The following is a 27080-nucleotide window of genomic DNA, read 5'->3' as shown; positions in this document are numbered from 1 at the left end:
ACATTTTCAGGACCTTTGGTTCCCATGTAAAAATGTACCATTGTAGATATGGCTTGCAATGAAAGCAAAAACTGGCTCTAAAAACAAAAATATTGATTTAAAAATATAAACACAATTATGTTTTAAATACTGACAATAAGTACATAATACCAAAAATAAACAAGATACAGCCTCACCTCTTCTTCACCCATTTTGGCAAATTCATAAAGGAAGGCAAAATATTCTGTAAGATGTTTACTGTGAGGCTTTACACCATGTTCCATAATTAATAACAGAGTTCTCACAAATCGAGTGACACATGAACGACCACCTATATCTTCTACTGAAGCATCCATATCATCAGACCTGAAAACATAATTTTATGTATCTTAGAGAAACTATGAAGTATGGGGATAGATATTCTGGGAGGAGAAATATTAAAAATCTGAATTTATCATCTTTGTAATTATGAATAACACAAATTATAGCAATACAAACAGTTGGATTCCAGTCCTCTCTCACTGAAATCAAAACAAAAAGACTAAGCCAAAGTTCCCTGTAGAGGAGTTTGAAAATGCAATTAAATAAAAATAAAACAAAAATTTTCCTTCTTGATTTATATTATTATAGACTTTTTAAAATAGGAGAACCTAAATATTTCAATGTGGATATTTAAAAATACTTTGTATGCAGGTAATCAAAAAGCTTAAAAATAAAATGTTCAGTTCAAAAGGTATACTACTTACCCATCTTCCATCCCTGGCTGTAGATAGAGATGAGCGTGCACAGGTCTAAGTCTCTGAATTACATGGATACACAATCGTTGAAACATCTACAAATGAAAAGATATGACAACCTAAGAGACAAGTCATGTCATGTAACAAAGATACTGAAAAATGAACATGATCAAAAATTCTGTTGCTCATTTATATTTTTCTCACAGATTATCTTTTGATATTCTAAAGCTTTCCTGGAGTCTCCACTACAAAGTGAGGACAAAAGGTAGAATGAGCTTGAAAAGCAATTTTCAGTTTTATAATGGAAAAAGCAACAATAAACTATAGGTATTAGCAGTAAAGATTACTAACTACAAAGTTTTATGAAACCTTCTTTACTAGTGGAGATACAGAAGAAAGAAACCTGGCATCCATTTCTTTCAGAAAAGTGGAGTGGGGAAGGGTAGTTGCTTATCAGAACCTCAATGACTAGGAGAAAACAATTTAAGTTTATCCAAAAAAATATGGATTAAAAATGTCTGAGATGGGACTCCCTTGGTGGTCCAGTAGTAAGAATATATCTTCCAATGCAGGGGACACAGGTTCGATTCCTTGTTGGGGAACTAAGACTCCATATGCTGCCGGATACTGAGTCGGCACGCCATAACTAGAGAAGCCCCATGTGCCGCAACAAACAGCCAGTGCAGCTAATAAAAAAGTCTAAGAATTCGCTAAATAAGATATACAAATAGCCAATAAGCACATGAAAAGATGTTCAATATAATTAATTACAAAGGAAATGCAAACCAAAACCATGATATACTACTTCACACCCATTTGGATGGCTAAAATCAAGATGATAACAAATGTTGAAGAAGATGTAGCAAAACTGGAACCTTCACAGATTGCTGCTAGGAATGTAAACAGGTGCAGACATCATGATAAAAAGTATGATAGTTTCTAAAAATGTCAAACATAGTGACCATACAACCCAACAATTCACTTCTATGTATATATCCAAAACAACTGAAAACATATGTCCACACAAATATCTGTACACGAATGTTCACAGCAGTGTTATTCAAACTAGCAAAGAAGTGGAACCATCACAAGTGTTCATCAACTGCTGAAGAGAGAAACAAAATCTCATATATGGAATATTATTTGGCAGTAAGAAGAAATAAATTACAGATATAAGCCACAACATGCCAGTCACAAAAAAACACATACTGTGTGATTTTCTTCGAGTGAAATGGTGAAAATAGGCAAATCCATAGAGATACAAAGTAGATGAATGGTGGTCAGGGGCTGAAGAGAAGGAACAGGATTAAATGGAAGTGACTGCTCATAGGTATGGGATTTCTTTTCAGGGTATTATAAAATTATAGACAGATAACAGTTGCATGTTTGGGAATAGGCATAAAAACCACTAAATTTTACACATCAAAAAGTTTTATAAGAATCACATATCAAGAATAACTTAAAGAAGCATATTTCAGATTAAATTTTTGGTTTTGTATCATAAGTGGATATATGTGTTTTCTCTTCCTGGTTAATTTTTCCATTGGTTTAAGAAAAATAAATTGATTCATGTGATAGTTCAGAATCTATCACAGAAATAAGTTATATACTATTCATTTAACTTTCAGGGCTATTACCGTACCCTACCATGGTTAGAGGATCTAAGGAACTGAAAAAGTATCAGTACAATTCACGTATCACACATCGATCCTGTGTCCCCAGAGTACAATACACATAACTGAAAAAACAGGCAGTTATAGCTATCTTCCCATAACCAGGAAATGTGAATTATTTTAATCACTTGACTGGAATGATAGCTGATTTGCCAAGATGCTGGTGAAAATAACAGCAAAGTGACTTTTGTGGTAAGAGGTCAATCTTTTCAATGCTTTCAATGCTGGGTTCAAGTATATTCACAGGCAAATTCAGATCAATTAACTTGAAACTACTTCTTTTTCAAAGAAAATTTTTCTTACCTGTCTCACAATTTGATTAGGGCACTTAATTAGTATCTGCATTGGCCACCAATCATCATCAGCCATGCGGTCCAAAAACCACTGTAAGAAAACCATGTGATTTTAACATTCAACCAATACTTGGGGATAAACATTACACAAGGATTTTAATTTAAACTGACATTTGAATTATTTTAAGTTCTTACCAAAACAGACTCTTCAATTGGTAGAAAGTCTAAAATCTAAAATGCCTAAAGTCATAATCAAAGTCTTCTCAATACAGAATTCCATGGATGCCATTTACATTACAGTGTACAACCCACATGATAACAACTGGCAGTGCTTAACAAAGTGGAATACTATTTTCCTCTTAGACTTCTTAAATGTCACACTGTAGAATCTTTTGCTCCTATTAATAAGATAGGATCTGAGTATGATTCACTTTTCCTCTGTTTAAAACCAATTTATGTTCTCTTGATAACAAAAAACATTTTACACTTACTTAGCTTAGACAATTTCCCATTAATTTCAAGATATCTCTTAATCATATATTTAACTCCTTTATTACCCTGTACTGCTCATTAATGCATACACATAATTGCTGACAACTGTAGAGAATTTTAGCTCCTTGAGAGAGTTCCAGAGGCAAATCCTTAGTGAAAAAACTGAAGTAACAACTTTATTAAAAACAATCAAAAACAAAACAAATTTATGACCTAATATAGCCTCTGCATCTACTGGTTTCTTAAAAATCATGAAGAGGAAGGGGAATAGAGGAGTATGTCAAAGAACACCCAAAAGATGCAATAGGTCAAAACCAGCATGTGGAAAATCCTGCAGAACAAATGACAAAGTGGTACAGAGTGGGGAAAAAAGGTAACTACTGCTGCTCCTTGGTATGGAGTCCCAGTATATACAAAAATCTGCAAATACTCAAGTCCCATAGTTGACCCTCTGTATCTGTGATTCCTCTGCATTCTCAGATTTAACCAACCACCGATTGTACAGTACTGTACGTATCTACTGAAAAAAAATCTATGTATGAGAGGACAAACAGTTCAAACCCCTGTTGTCCAAGGGTCAACTGCATTGTTGGTGAAAAAAGATTTATAAGACAAAAAGCAAAATGTGGAAAGGATCTTGTTTGAATGTTAATTCAAACAAACCAACTGAAAAAACTCAAAATCTCTCTAAAACCTATATATGAAAAAAATTTTCAACTAATCTCATTGTACACTATGCTGCTGTCTCCCACTTCTGAAAATTTATAAGACTTGCATTCCTAGAAAGATACATACCACTCTGCAAGACGATAAAAATGATAAACAACAGTAAGATGACAATATGGCTAAGTGATTATTACCAGTGTGCATATTATCCTAAGGGATATGTTTCTCTTATAAGGCAACACTAGAAAAGATAAAATAGGACATAAATTGATCTACTGGGATATATACCTATTTTCCTCAGGGGGTAAGGGAGATATGTATTTTTTAGTATTTTCTGGTAACATGCAAAAGTCGTTAAGAAATACCTGGTACAGTCCTAAATCTTCTATACTTTTTCCTTCTGATACATGACAAGGAGAACACAAGAATTTTTAAGTAACTTAAAAATCAATTATTTAATCAATGTAATGAAGCTGATACATAACTATAAACTTCTCTTGGCTATCAAGTCATTTTAGGAATAACCAACACTGGGCTCTCCATGATTTATAATAGATAAAATAATTTTGCTATAGCATCTAAGTTAAGAATAAAAGAAAACCAGAAAGTGAATCTTAAGCTATGCATTGTTTTGTTGAATTATTCACCTCACCTCACAAGCTGCTTGACTATTATTAAATTGCTTGGTCAACAGTTCAATCCACTGAAGCATTGTGGGCTAAAAAAGAAAAAGAAGTCACTGGAGGTTTTAAGAGCTATCTGATAAATGATATAAATAGCACAGAAGTTCAAAAAATAAAATATGCACCTTTTCCTTTGAATGAATAAATGTCTCTAGGACAAAGGAAGTGCTTAACTGCAAGAAAAGACAAAGTTAAGCAAAAAAGATTTAATTATTTTAAAGTCATCAATTTTGAATAAATTATCTAAGGTTATACATATATTACCTTTGCTGTCATTAAAGACACAGCTTTAGGATCTGGTAATGTACTGGGGATACAACTACACAACTGCCACATAAACCTACAATTTGAAAATAATAGGTTAAAATTCTCACGAAGTAAGATTTTTTTAAATGTGTAACAAAAGATCTCTTATTAAAATCTACCAAACTTACCCAAAATATGTATGTTCAAAAATGTTTTTGTCTTGAAGAAACTGCATGTTATCATGCCAAATCCACTGGAAAAAAAAAAATGTTAACATGAGGTATCAGAAAGCATGTTTCATAACATTTTACCAATATTTGTATTAGACAAAATGAGACTTGCTCTAGAAGGAACCAAAACAAAACAAAACAAAAAAATACATGCACTTAAAATTCATGTTGACTTTTTTCCAGGTAAATGGAATATGGAATAGTCACTAAACCTGATCCAATTTATCATTACTTATCTGGCTAACTCAAGCTACCACACTGTTTTTATTCTAAATTTATGAAAATTTTTGAAGTACGAACTCTGAAATTCCACCTGTCTGAAGAGAAAACATATAATAAACAAAACTGTGCTATGTTGATAACACAGGAAAATGATGGTAGGTTGATATTTTTATAAAGGTTTACGTTTAAAAATTGGAAAAAAAGTTATTCGGGTTCACAGATCTAATGAGAGGTAATTTGTTTACAATAACCATGAAAAATTATTTCTGACATCCGTCCCATAGAATTGCTTTGCTGACTTTATTTTTGTGTCCTTTCCCTCTCTGAATACCCTAAACACGCTCTAAGTCACTGTCAGTTCCATAAAATTATTTTTATCTGGAATAAATTTATGTTTTGATTATTATTTTAAGTTTTACTTATTTTTGGCTGTGCTGGAGTCTTCATCACTGTACGTGGGCTTTCTCTAATTGCAGAGAGCAGGACTATTCTTCCTTGGGGTGCACCGGCTTCTCACTGTGGTAGCTTCTCTTGTTGTAGAGCACGGGCTCTAGGGCAAGAGCTCAGTAGTTATGGTGCCCAGTTTAACTGTTCTGTGGCATGTGGGATCTTCCTGGACCAGATCAAACCCATGTCCCTTGCACTGGCGGGCGGGTTCTTAACCACTCTACCACCACACGGAGGTCCCCTATGTTCTGATTATAGGTATTACTCTCTTCATCCCTCTGAAGATTTAAAACCACCTCTAACTGCCTTCCCTGTACACTACTCTAGTCCAGAATCAGGTCTTAAAATCACTAATTAGGGCTCCTGCTCCATGTTATCAATATTTGAAAAAATCACAGACCTGATTTGGCCTGCTTCAGAGTTCTTGTTCCCCTAGCATTTCTAACCACAGCAGCTTTCTTATAGCCCCGAGGAGAGACTGACAGCATTTACCTATCCCAATTCAGTGCCTTTTCACAGCGATAGAGCCCCATTCCAAGCTTCCTGCTTCTAGCCACAAGCTCACCTCCTCTGTCATAATTTTTGTCACCCTTTACCCCACAAGAACTTAACTCTCAACCACTACTGCTTTGATCTTAGAGCCTGGTAGACCCTGGTTTCCACCAGGCTCAATGCCTTTCATTCTATTCCACTTTTGCCTGGAAAATTCCATGGCCAGAGGAGCCTGGCAGGCCATAGTCCATGACGTCGCAAAGAGTCGGACACAACTGAGCAACTGGACACAACAATTTCTGTCCTACAGAAATATTCATTTTGTTTTTTAATGGCCCTTTTTACATTGTATCCATACAATGTATGTGGAGCCAACTGAGTATGTCTAAGTATTAGATTATTGCACTACACTGATGAAAACGTTCCTAGGTTTTATATGTATCTGTCCAACTTCACCTTGGGCCACTCCTCCTTGTACTTATTAAACACCACAGCCACAGAGATCATCATTCAGCTTCTAAAACATGCCAATAAGCTCCATCCTTCTTTAAGAGATTTACACATAATGTTTTGTTTGCCTGGAGAACTTATCACATGATTAATTCCTTACTGACTTTCAAGTCTCAGTTTAAGGTTAACTTAAATCATATCCAGATTACCTGCCTCCTCCAGCAATCCTGATCAACTCTCTACCATTTCTGAGCACTCTGCTCGTTCTATCCAAAACAGTCACTACAATTTATCATGTTTGTTTATTTAATGTATTTTATGGTTCTAAAATTTTCTATTTTCCCTTTGAGAAAGTCTGCTCCCAGCTATATTTCAACTGAAGAAATCTAAAGGACCAGATTCTAGTTTATGTCTAAAATCTATGTTGATGTTAAATAATACAATAAAAATATTATATTTTATTTAATTTTTAGTAAAATACATATGCAACCAAACATTTTAAATTAATAAGCTAAAACAATGATAGGAGGAAATGTTTGGTTTAGGTCTGCAGTCAAGAATAATGCTGGGGCGTCCCTGGTGGCTCAGCGGTAAAGAATTCACCTGCCAATGCAGGAGACAGGGGTTCAATCCTTGATGCAGGAAGATTCAACATGTTGCAGAGCAACTGAGCCCTTGTGCAACATCCACTGAGCCTGTGCTCTAGACCCTGGGAGCCACAATCACTGAGCCCATATGCCACAACTACTGAAAGCCTGAATGCCCTAAAGCCTGTGCTCCAAAACAGAAGCCATCACAATGAGAAGCCTAGAGAGTAGCCCCCACTCTCTGAAACTAGAGAAAAGCCCACGTAGCAACAAACATCAAACACAGCTGAAAATATATAAATAAAATTATTTTTTTAAAAAAGAGTAATGTGGTTCAGCTTGTTTTTTCTATTATAGTAAAAGTCTGGGATTCTCTTTTGTCACAATGTAGATCAGTGGTCCTCAAAGAATGGTTTAGGGAGGGGAGGAGCAGGGAGGGGGAGTGGCATGTAGGTACAGTGACCTTCATAGGGTGTCTGTAAAATTCAATTTTATACAAGCAGCACATGCAGCTCAACACCAGAAATATAAACGACCCAATCAAAAAATGAGCCAAAGAACTAAACAGACATTTCTCCAAAGAAGACATACAGATGGCTAAAAAACACATGAAAAGATGCTCAACATCATTCATTATCAGAGAAACACAAATCAAAACCACAATAAGGTACCATCTCATGCAGGTCAGAATGGCTGCCATCAAAAAGTCTACAAACAATAAATGCTGGAGAGGGTGTGGAGAAAAGGGAACTCTCTTACACTCTTGGTGGGAATGCAAACTAGTAAAGCCACTATGGAGAACAGTGTGGAGATTCCTTAAAAAACTGGAAACAGAACTGCCCTACAACCCAGCAATCCTATTGCTGGGCATACACACCGAGGAAACCAGAATTGAAAGAGACATGTGTACCCCAATGTTCACTGCAGCACTGTTCACAATAGCTAGGACATGGAAGAACCTAGATGTCCATCTGCAGATGAAGGGATATTACTCAGCTATAAAAAAGAACGCATTTGAATTAGTTCTAATGAGGTGGATAAAACTGGAGCCTATTATACATGGTGAAGTAAGTCAGAAAGAAAAACACCAATACAGTATATTAATGCATATATATGGAATTTAGAAAGATGGTAACAACGACCCTAAATGCAAGACAGCAAGAGAGACACAGATGTAAAGAACAGACTTTTGGACTCTGGGAAAAGGCAAGGGTGGGATGATTTGAGAGAATACCACTGAAACATGTATATTACCATATGTGAAATAGATGACTAGTCCAAGTTTGATGCATGAAACAGGGCACTCAAAGCCAGTGCACTGGGACAACCCAGAGGGATGGGGAGGGGAGAGGAGGGGGGTTCAGGACAGGGGGACACATGTACAACCATGGCTGATCCACACCAATGTATGGCAAAAACCACCACCACAATATTGTAAAGTAATTAGCCTCCAATTAAAATAAATTTTTAAAATAAGGATTCAAACAGTTTTATCAGTAACACTAAAATGTTATCAGCCTTAAAAAAAAAAAACAAAAAACCTCATTGTCTTCTGAGTGTACAATGGAATTTTCCAGAGGCTCAATGATGAATGAGATCACAAGAGACCAAATGCAGAAGCTGTTATGAGACTCCAGCTGTCTTCCATTAAATCAAGTATTAAGAGAGATTTGCAAAAAAAAAAAAAAAGTAAAACAGGGCCACTTTCCTCACTGAACTGTTTTGTCCTGAAGAACATTTTTTAAAAAATTATTTCTATCAGCATGTCATGCGTTATTTTTTAAAATAAATTTTTTAAATTTGCTTTAATTTTAATATGGTAAATATTGATACATATAACCACATAAAAATGCCAATAGTTAAAACTCTAAGGTTCTCAATATTAAGAATATACAGAAGTCCTGAGACCAGGAAGTTTGAGAACCAATTATGTAAATAAGCAATATACAGTTGACCCTTGTCGTGCTGTGCGGCATGTGAGACCTTGGTTCCTGGACCACAGATCAAATTCCCTGCAGTGGAAGGGCAGGGTCTTAACCTCTAGACCACCAGGGAAGCCCCTACAGCTGACCCGACCCTTGAACAATGAGGGAGTTAGAATTGCCAAAGTCCTGCAGTAAATATCTGTTTATAACTTTTCTCTCCAAAATTTAACTACTGATAGCCTACTTGTGTTGACTGGAAGCCTTTGGACTGACCGCATAAACAGTTGATTAACACATATTTTGTATGTGTTATATATTGTATTCTTACAACAAAATAAGCTAGAGAAAATATATTTACAGTACTGTATTGTATTCATCTATATTGGTATGTTTATGCTGTCTGCTTACAAGATGAACTGTCAATACCTGCATCAATGGCTTTTGGGTCTTTTTTTTAATATTTATCTATTTGACTGCACTTGGTCTTAGCTGTGGCAGGCAAGGTCTTTGATCTTGGCTGCAGCATGTGGGATGTTTAGTTCTGGCATGCAGGATCCCTTTCAGCTGCAGCATATAAGATCCAGGTCCCTGATCAAGGATCAATCCTGGCCCTCTGCATTGGGAGCTTGGAGTCTTAATCACCGGACCATCAAGGAAGTCCCTCAATAGTCTTATACAAAACACTGTAGATATTAGATGTAATATGAAAACTACACATCAAACATGAAAAGATAATGTGAAAAAGAAACTCATATTTACTTATACATCCTGGATTTATTAAAAAAAAAAAAAGAACCACATATAAGTAGAACCTTGCACTTCAAGCCTATGCTGTTCATATGTCAACTGTACATCATTAAGATTTTATTTAAAATTTTATTTTACTTCAATAAGTGGATTGACTGTCATAAAGTATTATTAGGGCCTCATCTAGAACATAGTCTACATTTATGTGAATACTTGGGAACACAAAGTCTTGCACATAATGATTATAATCTGTAATAATTTTGCTATTATGATAGAAGTTGAAATAAATTTTGTATAAACAGGTGAGTTTCATAGTTTGATTTCTAGTTCTGATGGTAAACCCAATTAAGGGGTTTGGGAGAAGGCACTTGGCACTTCATCAGAAAATTATAGGTAGGCAAGATACCATTAAGAGTGGGGAACAAAATCTCCTCAGCTTTAAGACTTGACCAAAACAGTGCAAAATACCAGTCAATCAAACAATGAAAGTTTAACTGTCTTGCTGGAAGATTACATGTTCACTAGGTAAACCTTGCTGCAGATTTACTCTCTGTACTTTTGGCTGAGTCAGTTTATAACACTGATATAACACACTCAGCGTGAATATTTTTTATAAATCCCTAACAGTATCACTTAATATATTATTAAATGAAGAGAGCTTCATTACTACAAATGAGATACATTTAAAAAAATATATATACATACATTTTAAATGCATTTAAAATACACTTGCGTATAACATGAAGCATAAGAAAAGGAATATTCCCAGTCCTATCACCCAATCCAAACGTATCACCGATCACACAAGTGAATTGTGAGCTTGCACTAATTCCACAAACCTTTTACCTTTCTTATTTTTCTTCAGTGTTACTAATAATTGTTTTCCACTCCCTTTAATCTCATGTACTTTATGTTCACCTGTCATATATCAGTATTACCAAGAGTATTTATAAAATAAATAGTGTTAAGGTCTACTTTGGATTACAAATACCAATGATGTTTGAGCCTGCTTTTATATTATAGAATGCTTGCATAAATACTTAGCATGCTTTTAAACTGTTGCTAAACTTAACTCATACCTCTAGCAATTCAGATGAAACATCAAATTTGTACTCTTTGCCACTTTCTTCCTCTGGTTCCATGCGTTTGTAAAACAGCATATATGCACTGTGGGTCTTCAAGAGGGAAAAAATAGTATATTTTCATTTTGACACAGTTTAACTATACAAGTAGATAATACGGAAGTCAGAAAACAATGTAATATATGAAGGAAATGGTTACCTTTTCAAAGGAGAAATCCATAAACTTATCTGTAACAGAATCATAGGTCTTGGTCTGTATTAAAAAAAAATGAAAGTTTTCCTTCTTTAAGAAATGGGTACACTCAGCTGTATTTATATATAAAATATTTTACTAACAGATATTTAAAATTTTACAGTAATTTTGTAAACAGTTCTCAAATAGCATTATCGCATAAAAATCTTTGACAGAAACTTTTGGCAAAGAAAAGATCAAAATATTTTTAAGGTACTTTACCACCAATATATAAACGTTAATAAAATGGATTGCAATCTGAAAAACTACCTTTTAAGAGAAAAGTTTTGCAAAGTTTGTTTTTTTTTCATCTTTTGTTAAGGAACTATTCTAGGAATAACACCTAGAGATGCAATAGGGTTAGCTATGCCTTCAACGGTAACACATTATTTACTTCCTTCTTCTATTCATTTTTGAAGTGTTAAGAATTTGTCTACTTCTCCTTTTCGATTCAGAATAGTACATAAGAGCATCAAAGAGCAATAAGAAAGCCTTTTCATTAAAATCCAGAATGGCGACCAGTTATTCACAATAAAGATAGTTACTAAAGGGAAATATAACTTTATCTGGGCTTATCTGTGAAATATAAATTACTTTTTAATACCTGATTTAGACAATCAACAGCGAAAATTTAAAGTTTTCATAAAATTGCTACCAGGGTAAAATGCATATAAAGAAGTGAAATTATTTTAAGACTACTCCAATCTGTCTTTTTTACATCTTAACTGCTAATTACATAACAGATAACCCTTTTCTATCCTGTCACTAGTAATAATTAGTAATAACATCTGCTACTGTTACAGAAAGCACTAAGGAACGATCTTTAAAGTTCAGCTTAAGCCAACTTCCTGGTCAAAGATTTCTCACAGTAAGTCAATAAAGAACAATTTCTTTGTGCTCTAATCCCAAAGCAGTTAAGTAAACAACTTATTCATTAATGTCTTGTGTCAGTGTAATTCAACTCTTATACTTTTATCTTTCAACTGTAAGTCAACCTTCTTAATCAGTTGAAGAAATCACTTTTTAAATATTTTTGTAAAAAATGGCCATGTCTGGTATCTGCTCCAAACTTACTAACTATACTAAACAAATAACAAATGTTAGATTTAATTAGGGACTAAAGGAAAGTTAAATGACTGTTTTTGGGTTTTATGATACTGTAAAGCACTTGGGAAGTCACAAACCACTTAAAAATTTTTGAATAAAACTTACCGTCATCTCTCCACCAAAGCATTCAGAGGCAAGTTGAGCAGAATCAAAAGGTTTTACCTCAGCATCATTAAAAAGATACCTAAAGTAGAGCATATATGTATTGATTGATCAAGTATGTACTATATATAAATACATGTATATATGACTGGTTCAAAATTGGGAAAGGAGTATGACAAGGCTGTATATTGTCATCCTGTTTATTTAACTTACATGCATAGTACATCATGTAAAATGTTGGGCTGGATGAAACGCAAGCTGGAATCAAGATTGATGGGAGAAATATCAACAACCTCAGATATGCTGATGACACCACCTTTATGGCAGAAAGTGAAGAGGAACTAAAGAACCTCTTGATGACAGTGGAAGAGAGGAGTGAAAAAGCTGGCTTAAAACTCAACATTCAAAAACCTAAGATTATGGCATCTGGTCCCATCACTTCATGGAAAACAGAAGGGAAAAAAGTGGAAAAAGACAGACACGACTGAACTGAACTGAACTGAACTGTGGTGTTGGAGAAGACTCTGTGAGTTCCTTGGACTGCAAGGAGATAAAACCAGTCAATCCTGAAGGAAATCAACCCTGAATATTCATTGGAAGGACTGATGGTGAAGCACCAATACTTCAGTCAACTGATGAGAAGAGTTGACTCATTGGAAAAGACCCTGATGCTTGGAAAAATTGAAGGCAAAAGGAGAAGAGGGCGGCAGAGAATGAGATGGTTAGACAGCATCACCAACTCAAAGGACATGCATGAATTTGAGCAAACTCTGGGAGCAGTGATGGACAGGGAAGCCTCGCATGCCATAGTTTATGGGACAAGACTTAGCGACTAAACAACAATATGTACTTTATCTGTGCTGTGCCTATTTTTAAAATTTAGATTACATTCTAATATATTACAAATATTGATCAAACATTAATATGCAATCAATTCTAACTAAGCTCTTGTTTTGACAATTTTAATCCACTAGAAATTGGGAATCTAGTTTAATATAGTCATAACCACCTTAAAATCTGATGGATCTATTTATAATCTAGGAGTAACAGAAGAGTTCATATAAGAGAGGAATAAAAAGTTTGCATAAATATAACATGCAAAGCTATTGGACAGAAAATATTAAAAGCCTGGAAAACTTACAAAGATAAAGGTACCTTTTCAAAGTTTATATTCAAATGGACCAGAAAAAGTAAGATACCACAGACATGATGGCTTTAAGAGAAACAGTTGAACAAAACTATTCTGCTACAAAAGTGAAGTTGCTCAGTCATGTGCGACTCTTAGCAATCCCATGGACTAGAGCTTACCAGTAAAGGCTCCTCCGTCCATGGAATTTTCCAGGCAAGAGTTCTGCTAAGCACAGATCAATTTACCAATGTACACTTATTTGGCTTTGTTGAAAGCAATATCCCCAACACTTAGAACAATGCCTAGAACAGCAATAGTCTCTACATATGAGAATTTACCCAACAACATTCAAAGGCCAAAAAGCAGCTGTTAAGGACTCATTGAATGACTTCCAGCCATTAACTTGACAAAAGATGATAAAAAAGAACATGTGTTAGAGGGGAAAAGTAAAGTGAAGAAAATGGAATATGCAGGTAATTTCTAACTGGAATATATAAGGACTTTGTGGCCATCCTATAGTGAACACAGGTAAGATTCAGAAGGTGCAATACTGTCTACGAATCTTAAGCTGTGTGCAAAACTCTTGAGGGTCTTCAATTTTCTTAAAGTGAGCATTTGTCAAGTTCTCAAAATAGTGCGGAAATCTATAAAGCTTAAGAACAATGGATTCATATTATCTTTTGAAAGCTGCTTTCATTTAAACATTTTATGTGCCCCCTTTCCAGACACAGATAAAGTTTAGAAAACAAAAATCTGAAAACATATCTCAGGAAAAAAACAATCATAAGCTTATACTTTAAAAACAGAAAAAGATTTTTTTTTTAAATCCCAAGAAGAAAATATTTAAAACTCACCATTTATTGTTTTTATAAGCATGTGGGTTGACTATATCTCTAATGAAGCTGTAATAGTGTCCACCGTCTGCTGTTCCTGTGTGAACAGTCACTCCTATCAAGTCATACTCATAGCTCTCTGTGTCTTTTGAATGATCAATGACTTCCTTAAAACCTGAAATGATTTACATAAAATGGCAATAATTTTGAAAATAGCATACAGTGACATCTTAGAATCACTTGATAGACTACACTTCATGCACAGAAATAGGCACAGATACTTTATATATTCAAACAGGCACAAAACAACTCTGTTTGCTGTCACTCACTATTTGTAGCCTACAATTTTAAGGAACTTTTATACACATTACTGGAAAAACAACCATGTCGTTAGTGCATAACTAGGGACAATCTCAACATAACAAGTAAGTGTAAAATATGGTTTGTGTTTTTTTTGGTTTAATCTGGCTATTCCTTTTGAAATAGATAAACCTGAATGAAACAGTGTATATTATCTTTATTAGGAATAGGCAAACACAAGATCTGAAAGGTATCAACATATTTATGCCTGTTAGTCTCATGTTAAGGAAAATGAAGCACTGTACTGGTAGTATGCTTCCAACTGTTTTATCAATTAATAAAAAACATTATGTATTAGAAGATTTACATAAGAAACAAAATAAAACCTACTTCCAACCATAGAGATTTCAATTTAAAAGGTTATTATAATAGATACTAAGGAAAAAACTCCAGAAGATGTATGATTTACGATCTGTATTTCCACCATCACACAGAAAGAAAAGGTGTAATTAAAAGCAAGTAAGAAAGAGCAGATTTGGTTCACCTGAGTGCACAGTCTAACATGAAAAGTGAAGCAACAATTAGCCGAAGAGGAGGAAATGGCTGACAGTGTCAAAGCAGTGGCTGAGAAGTTTGGGTATACTAGGATCTGATTCTTTGACCTAATAAACTCCCTTATCTTGGCATTTTTGTTATTTTCACACATGGTGGCATCATGAAAAACACAGTCAAGCACAGTTACTATGCGGTCCTGCTATAATTTTACAAATGGTTTGAAAGCGTTCTGAAAAGTAGGACATATACAATGTCAACTTCTTAATCCGTCTATATTTTCAAACTTACCTCTTTTTGGTCACTTCCTGAAATTCCTAAACGTACTCAACTTTATTATAAAGTTCCCTCCCTTAACCCTGCATCCTTTCATAGTTACAACCACCATCTCTCTTTTCAAAGAAAGATATGTTATTCTCTTGAAAGAGTAGCACTCACTCATTGCTTAGACCTCTCATTTCCTGTTTAGTGAAGAGTAAGACATTCACTGGATGCTCATTAAGTGCCTGGCAATATAGTATAAAGATTAAAATATGGTTCTTTTTCCTAAATCTTATAATATGGTGGCTCTTCAAATCTCAAAAATTTAAATCTGCATAACTTTCTACACAAACAAAACACCACCAGGCCTCTTATGTAAAACAGAACTTCTCTCTGCCAAAGAAGAATGGAAAAGGTAAGGGCTAAACCAGTTCTGCTTTCTTCTCTCCTCTCATCCCATTCCTCGTTATGGTTCTTAGGGCATGTACACAGATGTTTGAAAATCACTGGTCTTATGGAAAGAACAGCAATTTGTAGGTAAGTCAAGTGCCATTTTAAATTCACTGCAAACTGCCTTCCTACCACAATACCCATATTAAATTGCTGTGATAACCAAAGATCTTCAACATGTTAGATAATTTTCCGTTGTGGTCTAAATGGAACTGTTCCTTTTCTTTAGCATTCAATACTTCTGACCACATTCCCTTTCTTGAACTCTTGAAGTACCGATCTCACTATTCACCTAATTGATCAAGCAGAAAACCTTTCTTGACTTTTCCTTCCTCTAGGAGTAGACTGACTAAACTATAAGCTTCAGAAGGGTAGACATCTTCTTCTTTGTTGTCATTATATTCTCAATATTATGATAGCAAGTTAAATAGTGGACAGATGTTCAGTAACTTTGTTGATTTCATTTTTTTCACTCAGTCATTGAGTTTTATTAACTCCTCTGCCATACACTTCTCTCCAACCCTACTAGTATGCTTCCATTCCTGTGGTTTGCCTTAATAGCCTCCCCACACTCCTTGTATTCAGCCTCTAATCCATTTCTATTACTATAGTTAGAATAACTCTCCAGATCTCACCTGGTTATCTTGGTTTCCTGCTTAAAATTTTCCAATAGCTTCACATTGAAATAAAGATCAAAATCATTAACTTGGCCTACAAAAGATTAATCTGGCTGTCACTCTTTTGCCTATTTCACCAACCCCCAAACTAACCCTCCACCCTCCAACAAGACTATTCGCTCCTCTCAATCTAGCTCTTGATACTCAGGTTCTGCTTAAATGTCACCTTCTCTTGAAAGCAACCCTGTGATTCCCCTCAACCAATCTGACAACACTTCATGTTAATAATTCCCTGTTTAAAATATGCCATGCCCAATAGCCTTAAGTTCTTCAAGGCAAGGAACCATGTTTATCTCATTCACTATTGTGTCCCCAATGCCTAGAAAGGTGCCTGCAACACAGTCCTAGTAGATACAAAATGTTTATTGGCCAACTGTCTGAATATGCCATATTGTCTTTAGAAATATTTTTCTAAGATTCAATTTAATTTTCTTAAATGTATATTTAATTACAATGTTTTAATTAGGACTATCTTGTCATGGCGACTTACAGTGAACATAGGCAAGAGAAAGAAATTTTGCATTACCTTCTTTCCTATCACTCTTTCCCATAAGGAAATCTTCTGTATAGGGTGTCATATCCAAACGTAATGGGAAGGAAAAATGTGTATTCACTTTTTCTTTCATCATTGTGACCATATTAAATGTATACCTCATGGTGTTGAAACTCAGAATCCGAGGCAATTTCTTAAAACATGCTCTGAAAGACAAAAACAAAAGTTGTTAAAAATAATCTTTCAAAAGTATTCTAGCTATTATCAACTACATTTATACTACACTCATTTCCATATTCAATTCAGAGTAATAATAAATAGTACTCTGAATCATGCTCTTATTAAATCTATCAATCTATCCCCTTCTTACATGACTTTCTATTCTGAAAGGACTACCCCACGTCTAGATGGGAAAAACAAATTAAGAACTACAGTAGAATGTAGAATATGCCATGATGAGGATGGGAGAGCAAAGCACAGTCTTCTGAATTAGGTAAGATTATTTGGGAACCATTAGCATATCAGTAGAGACTGGTTGGTATTATGGCAATAGACAAAACTTTTCAGCAAAGAATGAGTAAACTGAGAAAACCAGAGCTTGAAGACAGAACAGAGTATGATTGGTTGAACACTTACTATGTTATTATAGACATCTAGAAGTATGATAAGAGTACAAAAGGACTGAATAATACTTTTCTTGGGAGATATTTGAGAATATTTAAGAAAAAACAGTAGACTCGTACTGGCCAAATTAAAGGAATGCTTCAATAAGGAAACAGTTATCAAGAATAACAGATTTATTCAATAAGCTTATTCCAAACTTACTGAATAAATAAAGGATTCTGTAAGAATGGAGCCTCTCAATGATCTTTCACTGACTCCTAATTATATTACTCCACAGTAATAAAACTTTTGCCTGACTCCAGTCTGTTTTAAGTCCTTAACTTCTGGCCTAAACTCTCGTCAGATGAGTTTGTCTTCTACGTGTAACTGCCTGCACAGCTATGCTTTGAGTGTATTCATTTATAACTTTTCTCTTTTGCAACCAACTTGACTTCTGGAGACTGAGAAAAAGAATACCATTCTTTTCAAGTGCATATTTATCTGGGAAAAATCTTCTATTAAGCAATTTGAAAAGAAAGCTTTTCATTCACTGCCTTCATACATGCTCAGATCTACTTCATGTAGAAAACTCCTCTGCTTGATTTCAAAGTTCTTTCTAAAGTCTATCCTTTCTGTTCTTACTGCCAAACTTCTAAAATGAATGATCTATACTTTGTGTCATGTTCTCTGATGACTCTGCTTCTATTGCTACAACCTGACAGAAACATTACTAAACTATCCTTTTGAAAAATTCAATGATTTTATTCAGCTGTTATTTTTTTCCTCATCTCTGTGGACTATGTCAACTGAATGAATATCTTCTTGAAATTCTCTTTCCCAGATTCTGGGTTACCGTAATATCCTGATTCTTTTCCCTTCCTGACTTTCATTCTGTCACTTTTTCTTCTGTATTTTTAGGTTGGCAAAGGTTTGAGTTCTTTGCAACAGTTATGTTCTTTCTCAGGCAAATGTTCTGATGGCTTCAATCAACTATGCAGATAATCCTCAAATACAGATGTTAATCATTTGGTGTCACTGTATATTAAGAATCTTATTTTCTATTACCATAAATGCAAATCCTCTACTTAAGGCAAGGTGGTCAAATCCCAGACTTCTAGTACTTATATGGTCATTACTATTTCTCTGCCTTTGTTCCTAGTAATGAACTACATAATCTTTCAATCTAATTTCTATTCGGTGTTCAAGGGTAGGATTGAAACATCTTTACTGAACTACTCTTTGTCCTAAACCAACCATCTTGTGGCTGGCTCTAAAGAACAAAATCTCACTTAAGAAGTTCAGAGGAAGTCTTCAGCTCATGAGAAGATTCTTTATCATGTTCCACTCAGTGCATGGGAAAGGACTAAGCAATCATATACACCTTGTTAAATATTTGATTAATTAAAAAAAAAAATTTAAGAGTGCTTGAATGTTTACTTGAATAACTGAATGAAAATTTGCTGTGTAAGAATGAGCTCCAAGCAGCTGATTATATCATGTAATCATGTAATTTTCATAAAAGTGTAACATTAATTTATCTTAAGTTTGTGTTTTACTTCTATTTGATGATTTACCAAAATGACAAAAATTAGTTTCAAAAAAACATACCTTTTTTCAGCTCGTACTTTCTTCCCACAATGAGAACAAGTATACATGTTGTCACCTTCTAAAGTATCTTTAATAGTAACTTCATCAAGAGATTCCTGTTTATACATTTAAGAGTTTCATATTATTATTTGCAACATGCGAAAAACACAAAAAGCATTCATTACAATTTGAACAGAATGCACAGAGGAAAACAAAGTTTTTATTTTTAAAAATGAACTCTTAAATTTAGTAAAAAATGGACAAGGTGCTCTGAATCTTACTAAATATTTTTACAACTCAACTATTTAAATTCTCATTAGGAAAAATCAGTACTGTGGTCTACCTTTAATTCTTATTTGAGTAACATCGCAAGAAGAAAATAGATGAAAACATGAAAATTTTCTCTCAAAGTAACAAAAAGAAGTCTGCTCTGTGTGTGTGTGTGTGTATACACAAATAGTTGAAAAGCAGGAAAAAAATTTAAAAATATATACATTACTCACATAAATATTCTTCATATCAGCCACCTGGCACCTCACAGTATAAAACTCCTCAGCAGTCTGACTAACATGTTCACAATCCTAGTCAATCAATAGCCAAAAATTGGTAAATTCTCATAATAAGCTAAAACATACATAACAATTTTCAAAAAGCAAAAAACAGGAAGAATACTTACCAAGGACACAACATTGTTTGTAATTACACCTCCAAACAAACTTTTGACAGTATTTTTCTTTAAAAAAAAAAACAAACAAACAAAAGTAATTTAGAACTGAGCAAATCTCTAAAAATTTCAAAGGAACTCGAACATTACAGTACTAACCAGTTCTGGGGACATTTCTTCAATTTTAGTAATCAGATCAGTAAAAAACTCTGTCATATCTTTCTGCTCCCCAGTGTTCAAAGGCTGCTTATCCATGGTATATGTTTTACAGAAAGGTCTAGGATTATACGCCTTGCATTCACTCTCCTGTGGAAGAAAAGGGTGTGTGTAAGGAGGATTATCAAACAATCAAATAAATGTACCTCTCAAATAACAATAAAAAAAGTATCACAAGGTTCTTGAATAAACAACAATAAAACAAGTTAAACAAAATCTTTGTAAATCTACAAAGAAAGAACTAAAATACTCTATTTCATTTTTGTTCGATTCTCACTCTAGCATTCATGGACTTCCCTGGTGACTCAGCGGTAAAGAATCCACCTGCAAAGCAGAAGACCTGGGTTCAATCCCTGGGTTGGGAAGTTCCCCTGGAGGAGGGCATGGTAACCCACTCCAGTATTCTTGCCTAGGGAATCCTATGGACAGAGGAGCCTGGCAGGCTACTATCCAAGAGGTCGCGAGGAGGTGGACACAACTGAGCAACTAAAACACAGCACATGGCATTTTCAGTTTAATAGTCTTGGTGCCAAAAGATGCTTAAAGTACAATAAGCTAAGAAATTTTCATTTTTTTTAAGTCTAGGAATTTCTAGGAAGGAATTTTGGATGCGGACTTGTATTGTGAAGCATAAAATCAAAGCCTTTACAGGGTGAATAAACTTTCCCATCAACTGAATTTTGATTTAATAGTGGTTTAAAACAGCAGTAATACTCAAAGCCTGCATCTGTGACTCTTTCTAACTCAACAGAATTCTCCCACAGTAGAATAGAAATCAATAAACGTGATTTCAGCAAGCCTATGAACAACTGATGTTTGTCAAGAGGAAAAAAAAAAGGAAGTATTTTCCTCTGGTACATCCCTATCATAGCACGTATGTCTTTGACCAAACAAGATAATGAATCAGCAGAAGTTATCTTTTATTGTCTTATTTTCCTACAGCCCCCAAATTTGCTACCTAAAAGCTGTTTCTGCTTTTTCAAGTTTCCACATCAATAATACAGCTCACTAATATTGAAAGAAATCAATTATGTAACTAATATCTGATGATTATTACTGTGTTACAAAGAATCAACCAGATGTCATGTGGCAGCTTTTTACCCCAGGTAATAAATTGTGAAATAATGATTTAAAAAAACAATAAAAAGCAGTAAAACTGCTTTGTCAGTTCAAATAACATGTTCCAACTCTGTTAAAAGATTATAAGTGGAATCAAGGGATAACTAACAAATCTTTTAATTTTGTTCAAAAAATCTCATTTACTGAGTTTTCATTAAGTCTCAGAAGATGAAATACACAGGAATAAATAAGATCTCTTTTCTCAAAATTCTAATAGGTGAGACAAGTAACCTTCAATACAAGTACTTGTATAACAAAATTATGGTGTCAAGGAGATACTCTGGAATTCAGTCGCTCAGGGGACACTTGCTCAAGAAAACCAAGTTGACTCCTGAAGGATGAGAAAGGGAAGAAAATGGAGAAGAGTGCTAGTGGAGGAGAGCTACAGGCAGTAGAAGCAACATAAATAACTGCACAAGCAAGGAAGCAAAAGGTGATGCACTTCTCTGGCTTACAGTTACTACAGGGTGAGGCTGGATGTGGGCAGTAGTGGGGGGATATAAAAAAGGAGGTTGAAGGGAAGGGGATACGTACCATCCTGACTGGACCTGAACACCAAAATTAATTTCATAATAAAGAACCACTGAGGAATTTTAACTAGGGGAGTATTTTATGATTTGCTATTTTTTAACGATTAAGTTTATAGTTTTACGGGTGGAAACTAAGAAAGACAAAGAAAAATCAGTCAGGAAATCCTAAGACTAAAAGGTGGGGGTGATCTTGTGATGAAAAGTGGATCGGATATAAGAAATTCTTCAAAGGATAAATTAACAAAATGCAGATGACTGAAATGTGACAGTTAAAATTCACTATGATAAAGAACATCAGCAACTGACAAAGTCAATTTGAAAAATCAGAGTATATAGTCAGGATAGGCCAATACACTCGAACTCCAATTAAAGTTTCCTTTGGTCAAGGTCAAAGGGTGTATCTAACTAGTTTCCATATCTAATTCTCAAACATACCATTAAATATGTAAACATTTTTTGAAGCTCCAGAAGAGTGGTCTTATGCTTCATATCTTCGGAATACTGTAAATTAAGAAAAAACCTTCCATTACAACATACTGATGATGATGATAAATTAGATATTTTAGAAAAGAAAGCATTAAAATGTGCTCAACACTGTTTTCATTCTTTTAGCCATATGTAGGAAAAACACAGTCTGTTTTCTTTAGCAATTTCAGCATTTTAAAAATGGAAGTATTTTGTTCATTATACAAACACAGCCATCATTATTAGGTAAGGAAACTAAAAGAAATCTTAAAACTACTTATCAGTACTTATTTGGTTCAATGTTGATTTACAAGTTGGCAATTCTGCAAGAACAGAAAACATCTTTTCCAGAAATAAATCCACTCATTAAAAAATACACTCATCTAGTCATACCTTCATTTTTTTCTAGAACAGTATATCCTTAACACTGCAGGGTAATACTGGCCAATTTCTTTGAAAATCCTCTAAATATTCAAGTACATTAATTGAGATTTAGGATTCTGGCTACACTCATTTACTGGAGACTTGGTTCAGAACACCAGCCTTATAGGAGAGTCTCACATTCATGCCAGGCACTTGTTAGATACACTGTATCTCATTAAAATTTTAAAATAACCAATAAAGTAGTTAATATTCTCTTTACAAATTATTACCTGTCATAATTTTGAAGAAGCAGATGAATCTTGAAGACATTATGCTAAGTGAAATAAGTCAGTCACAAAAGGGCTAATATTGCATGATTCCACTTATGAGGTACTGAAAGTAGTCAAATTCATAGAGACAGAAGTAGAACAGTGGTTGTAAGGGATATGAGTGAAAAAAGAATGGGGAGCAAAGTATTTAATGGGTACAGAGTTTCGCTTGGAGTAGGTGAAAAAATTCTGGAGACTGATGTGTTAATGATTATAGTGTGAATATACCTAATACCACACAACTGTACACTTATAAATGGTTAATAGGATAAACTTTATACTGTGTATATTCAGCCACAATTAAAATACATGCAGTTTTCTTTAATCTTTCCGTGAAAATCTGAAAAGGAAATAATAAAAATGACATTTTCATGTAAATAATCAAGTGCTCATTTGAAGAGAGCACTTTCCAAAATCATGTCAAATTTCTACTCTGTTAAGAATTCCTTACATAGAGACAAGTCTAAATTTAGTTTTTATCCAAAATTACCATTTCTGACATTCATTCACAGTTAACACATGTGATTGTTCTTTCTGTTTCTACATACTAATTCCTGACAGTGCTAATGGCTAAAAGGTGATCGTTGATATGAAAAAGATAAATTATACAGTGTGGTTAAGTCATCTCCTAAAAGGAAAATCACTGAAAACACACTACTTTAATAAGTGGTTCTATAAAGTTATACAAATGGGGACAACCAAATTTAGTCACAAAACTTTACACATGCCTAATGAAATCAATTTCTAATTATAATCAGTTAGATGATAAAGACATCAATTTAACTAAAGCCAAAAAAAAAAAAAGAAACCCATTTGAGTATATTGTAAATTTGGAGACTTTGAAGCACACCTTAAACATAGTAAGGATTCAATGAAGATATACAAAGAATTTCAATACTTTGTGGTGGGAGGTGGGGGTGGGAGTGGGAATGCAAGGACATCAAGATGATATGTGGAAGAAAACAAAAACTCAAGCATAAAGAAAGTCTGCCAAAAACTTATAAAAGCAGTCCAGAAGGCAAACTAAAAAACAGCTCACGGCAAACAAAGAATGAAAACTACAAAGAACAAATTAACAAAAATAACATAAAAGTAGAGCTTACTCAAATAAACTAGGCCACAATCAAATTTACCTTAGAATATTAAAAAATAACAAGTTCAGTGATTCTAATAATAATCTGTTTTAGGCTTTGCTTATTTTCTATGTAAGTAAACTTTATATTTATTTTTACTGAAAATACCGTGTTTATTCAACACACTGAGTGTGTATATTCCACAACTGTATTTTCCTTTGCTAAATAAATTATACTGTGGCATTTGGAATAATCAATTGAAATGTTAAAATAATTCAAATATATATAAGTTAGCTAGTAATATCCAATTTTGTCAATCTTAATTAAAATTATTTTCTCAAACAATATTTACTAAACTGCATCAGGATCTATCAACAAAGTTTTAAAATTCCGTTTTAAAGTTTTAACTTTTAAAGTACAGAAAACTGTACCTTAGCAGTGAAAACAGCCTGTCTTGCCTCGGGTATCATATAAAGTTGTTGAATAGTAGAAGCCAAGTAACAAGTAGCTCCAAGGTTAGTCAGGCCAACAAATCTACACTCAGCACGGACATCTTCATGAGGCCAGTAATCCCATTTATAAGGTGCATGAGCTGCTGAAAAAAGGAGGGAGAAAAAGACACCCCCCAAACTATTAAACATAATGTATTCTGCTTTCACTAACAGCCACTATGCCTGTTACTTATTTAATTCATATACATATTACTTAGTTTATATTACTCATTTAGTTCATATATATATTTAGTTCACATACATAAAATATTTGGTACATTTAAACACATAGTAAAACTAACTCATTCCTAAATATTCAAGACTGTCAGAACTTAACTTTACTTAGCACTAAATTATTTAACCCAAAAATGCCAAAGTATTTCACACATCTCTGAAAAAGTTCACCACAACTGCTGTTTTAAATTCAAAAACCATAATTTCCTTGTTAACTTCATACATCCTAGCATCAATAATTTACAATGTTAAAACGTATGAATGGTGAATTCTGTCTTTATCGTATAGATCATGCCCTCCAAAACCTTATTTCCATGAACAAAATTTACAAAGATTAAAGGAAAAGAAGAATGCTTACACTGCATGTGTTGTGCCATAACCCAGTTATGTATTAATCTGTAGTTTTCAACAGATCCCTTTACCATCTCCACTAATAAGTCATAAGCAGCAGCCCTTGAAGAATGCGATTTGCACTTTGGCTGTTGTCTATCTTTTAGACTAGGCAACAAAAACAGGAGATTGAAGATATCTCTTAAAAATTCCTGGGGGGGAAAAAAGAAAGACCAAGTATATTATCCAAACTTGGAAATTAGTGATATCCCAAATATAATAAGTTCTATAGAGTAAACTGGACTGTGTGACAATCGAAAGTTTACTAGAAGACTGTTTTAAAACTTAAAGGAACATCACATACCATCATCTGAAAGTATTCCCAAACCTCATTTCTCTTAGAGAAAGTAAAATGGGAGAAGGCTTTACTCAACTTTACTTTTCTCTCCCTCCTAAAACCTGATCATTTAGAGTCCCATCAACAGTATGTTTTCCACGCCATTCAGTGACCAAACATTTTAACTTAGGACTCATTACTCCCTATCTTGATTTTCTCTGTATTTACTTAAGTTTCTCCTTATTTCACTCTAATAATTATAGTAGTAGTAGCAACAGCAGCAACTCACTCATAATGTGCACTTACAAGTGCCAGATACTATTCAGAGGCCCCAAAACAAACAAAACACAAAAAAGGTTAACAATCTTGCCTGGTGTCAGACCTGGAAGGTGCTATAGTCAGGAATTACAACATTAAGCTCTTAACTTCAATAACAGTGAAGTTCAAACTGAGGTGCAAGACTTAACCATGTAAAATACATCCTACAAGTGTTGTTCCCTAATCTGCCTGAGAAAGGGTCCCTTTTCCCACCTGTTCTTTAATTGGTCCTTTCTTACCATTCCAAAGAAAGTTATCTCCCTCACCCATCTCAAGTAGTACAATGGTATACTGTTCTGGGGTATAAAACCTCCTGGGGTACTGTGTAGAAAAGAGGTAACATTGTTAAGACTGAGTCTGCTATCCTTAGAAAAGGCTGCATTTTAAGGTTGGCTCTTGGCTGTCATCTGAACACTTGAATGCTGAACAGTTTCCTCCTCTGTTATAAAACTTTCCTGAAGTGATAAAAGTGGCCCACTGTAGCTATCTGCATTTGGTTTATGCAGAATACTTGCTTTTCATCTGAGAGTCTGGAATTTCAGTAACTGTGGTCAGTTATGCAGGTATTATGTGCCTACACGACCCAACCCCTGACAAAACCCCTGAACTGCCTGGCTGAAGAGAGCATTTCAGGCAGACAGCACCTCAATGTCACAATCATTGCTGGAGGAATTAAGCACATCCTATGCAACTCCTCTGGGAGGGGACTCTTAGAAGGGCATACCTGGTTTCTACCACATCTGGCCCCATACTTTTTCTTTGCTGAATAAAAGTTTTGTCATGAATACAATTACATGCTGAGTCCTTTGAGTCCTTCTAGTGAATCACCAAATCTGGGAGTGGTCTTTGGAACCTCTGACACAGGTACCAAATGAAGGACAATTTAGAATATTTTCCCATTAATGATCTCACCTCCTCCATCTCACTGTTGTCAAAGAGAGTACAGTGCATAGTTCCTGACTTGGCAAAGAAAATTAAGTTTGGCTAAGAAATATGGAAGGTGAACAGAGGTTTATTTTATATAGCTGATAAACCGACAATGAGGTTATGTCTCGTCTATTCTATAACTGAGAAGGAGAAGACTGTCTTGGAGACACAGAGTAAGTATAAGTAGAATGCTTACATGAACTGGAAAATATAAGTCACTCACTCAAACAGAAATAGAATTGGCTAATAACTAGTTTAACAATGAACCATCTTTGATATTTTAAATATAGAAACTAAAAAAGCTAAATATCCATAGCTTCAAAATTTTGACAAAATATACTTAAGGCCTGTGATAAAAGTATTTTAATTAAAATATTAGGGTTGGAAAAACCATGCTGAAATGAACA

At 34.4% G+C, this 27080-nt stretch overlaps 1 protein-coding gene across 4 annotated transcripts in view; it reads right to left on the bottom strand.

Moving 5' to 3' along the window:
- Positions 1-27080, bottom strand: part of USP34 (ubiquitin specific peptidase 34) — a 242422-nt gene that overhangs the window by 34136 nt on the left and 181206 nt on the right. For all 4 annotated transcript variants that reach the window (XM_081588454.1, XM_081588456.1, XM_081588457.1 and 1 more), the window contains 20 exons: positions 25120-25303; positions 24468-24628; positions 22242-22307; positions 20101-20247; positions 19954-20010; positions 19781-19858; positions 19299-19393; positions 17121-17293; positions 14376-14529; positions 12396-12474; positions 11151-11204; positions 10949-11044; positions 4958-5022; positions 4788-4863; positions 4649-4696; positions 4493-4558; positions 2693-2773; positions 726-811; positions 177-345; positions 3-77 (listed from right to left, as the gene is read on the bottom strand). In XM_081588454.1, coding sequence (XP_081444580.1) covers positions 3-77; positions 177-345; positions 726-811; positions 2693-2773; positions 4493-4558; positions 4649-4696; positions 4788-4863; positions 4958-5022; positions 10949-11044; positions 11151-11204; positions 12396-12474; positions 14376-14529; positions 17121-17293; positions 19299-19393; positions 19781-19858; positions 19954-20010; positions 20101-20247; positions 22242-22307; positions 24468-24628; positions 25120-25303 — 2010 coding nt within the window. The remainder of the gene's footprint in view (positions 1-2; positions 78-176; positions 346-725; positions 812-2692; positions 2774-4492; positions 4559-4648; positions 4697-4787; positions 4864-4957; positions 5023-10948; positions 11045-11150; positions 11205-12395; positions 12475-14375; positions 14530-17120; positions 17294-19298; positions 19394-19780; positions 19859-19953; positions 20011-20100; positions 20248-22241; positions 22308-24467; positions 24629-25119; positions 25304-27080) is intronic.

This window comes from Giraffa tippelskirchi, chromosome 4 (genome assembly GCF_054371585.1).
Source record: "Giraffa tippelskirchi isolate mGirTip1 chromosome 4, T2T-mGirTip1v1.2.pri, whole genome shotgun sequence".
NCBI classification, from domain to species: Eukaryota; Metazoa; Chordata; class Mammalia; order Artiodactyla; family Giraffidae; genus Giraffa; species Giraffa tippelskirchi.
This window is presented reverse-complemented; position numbering and strand designations above follow the sequence as displayed.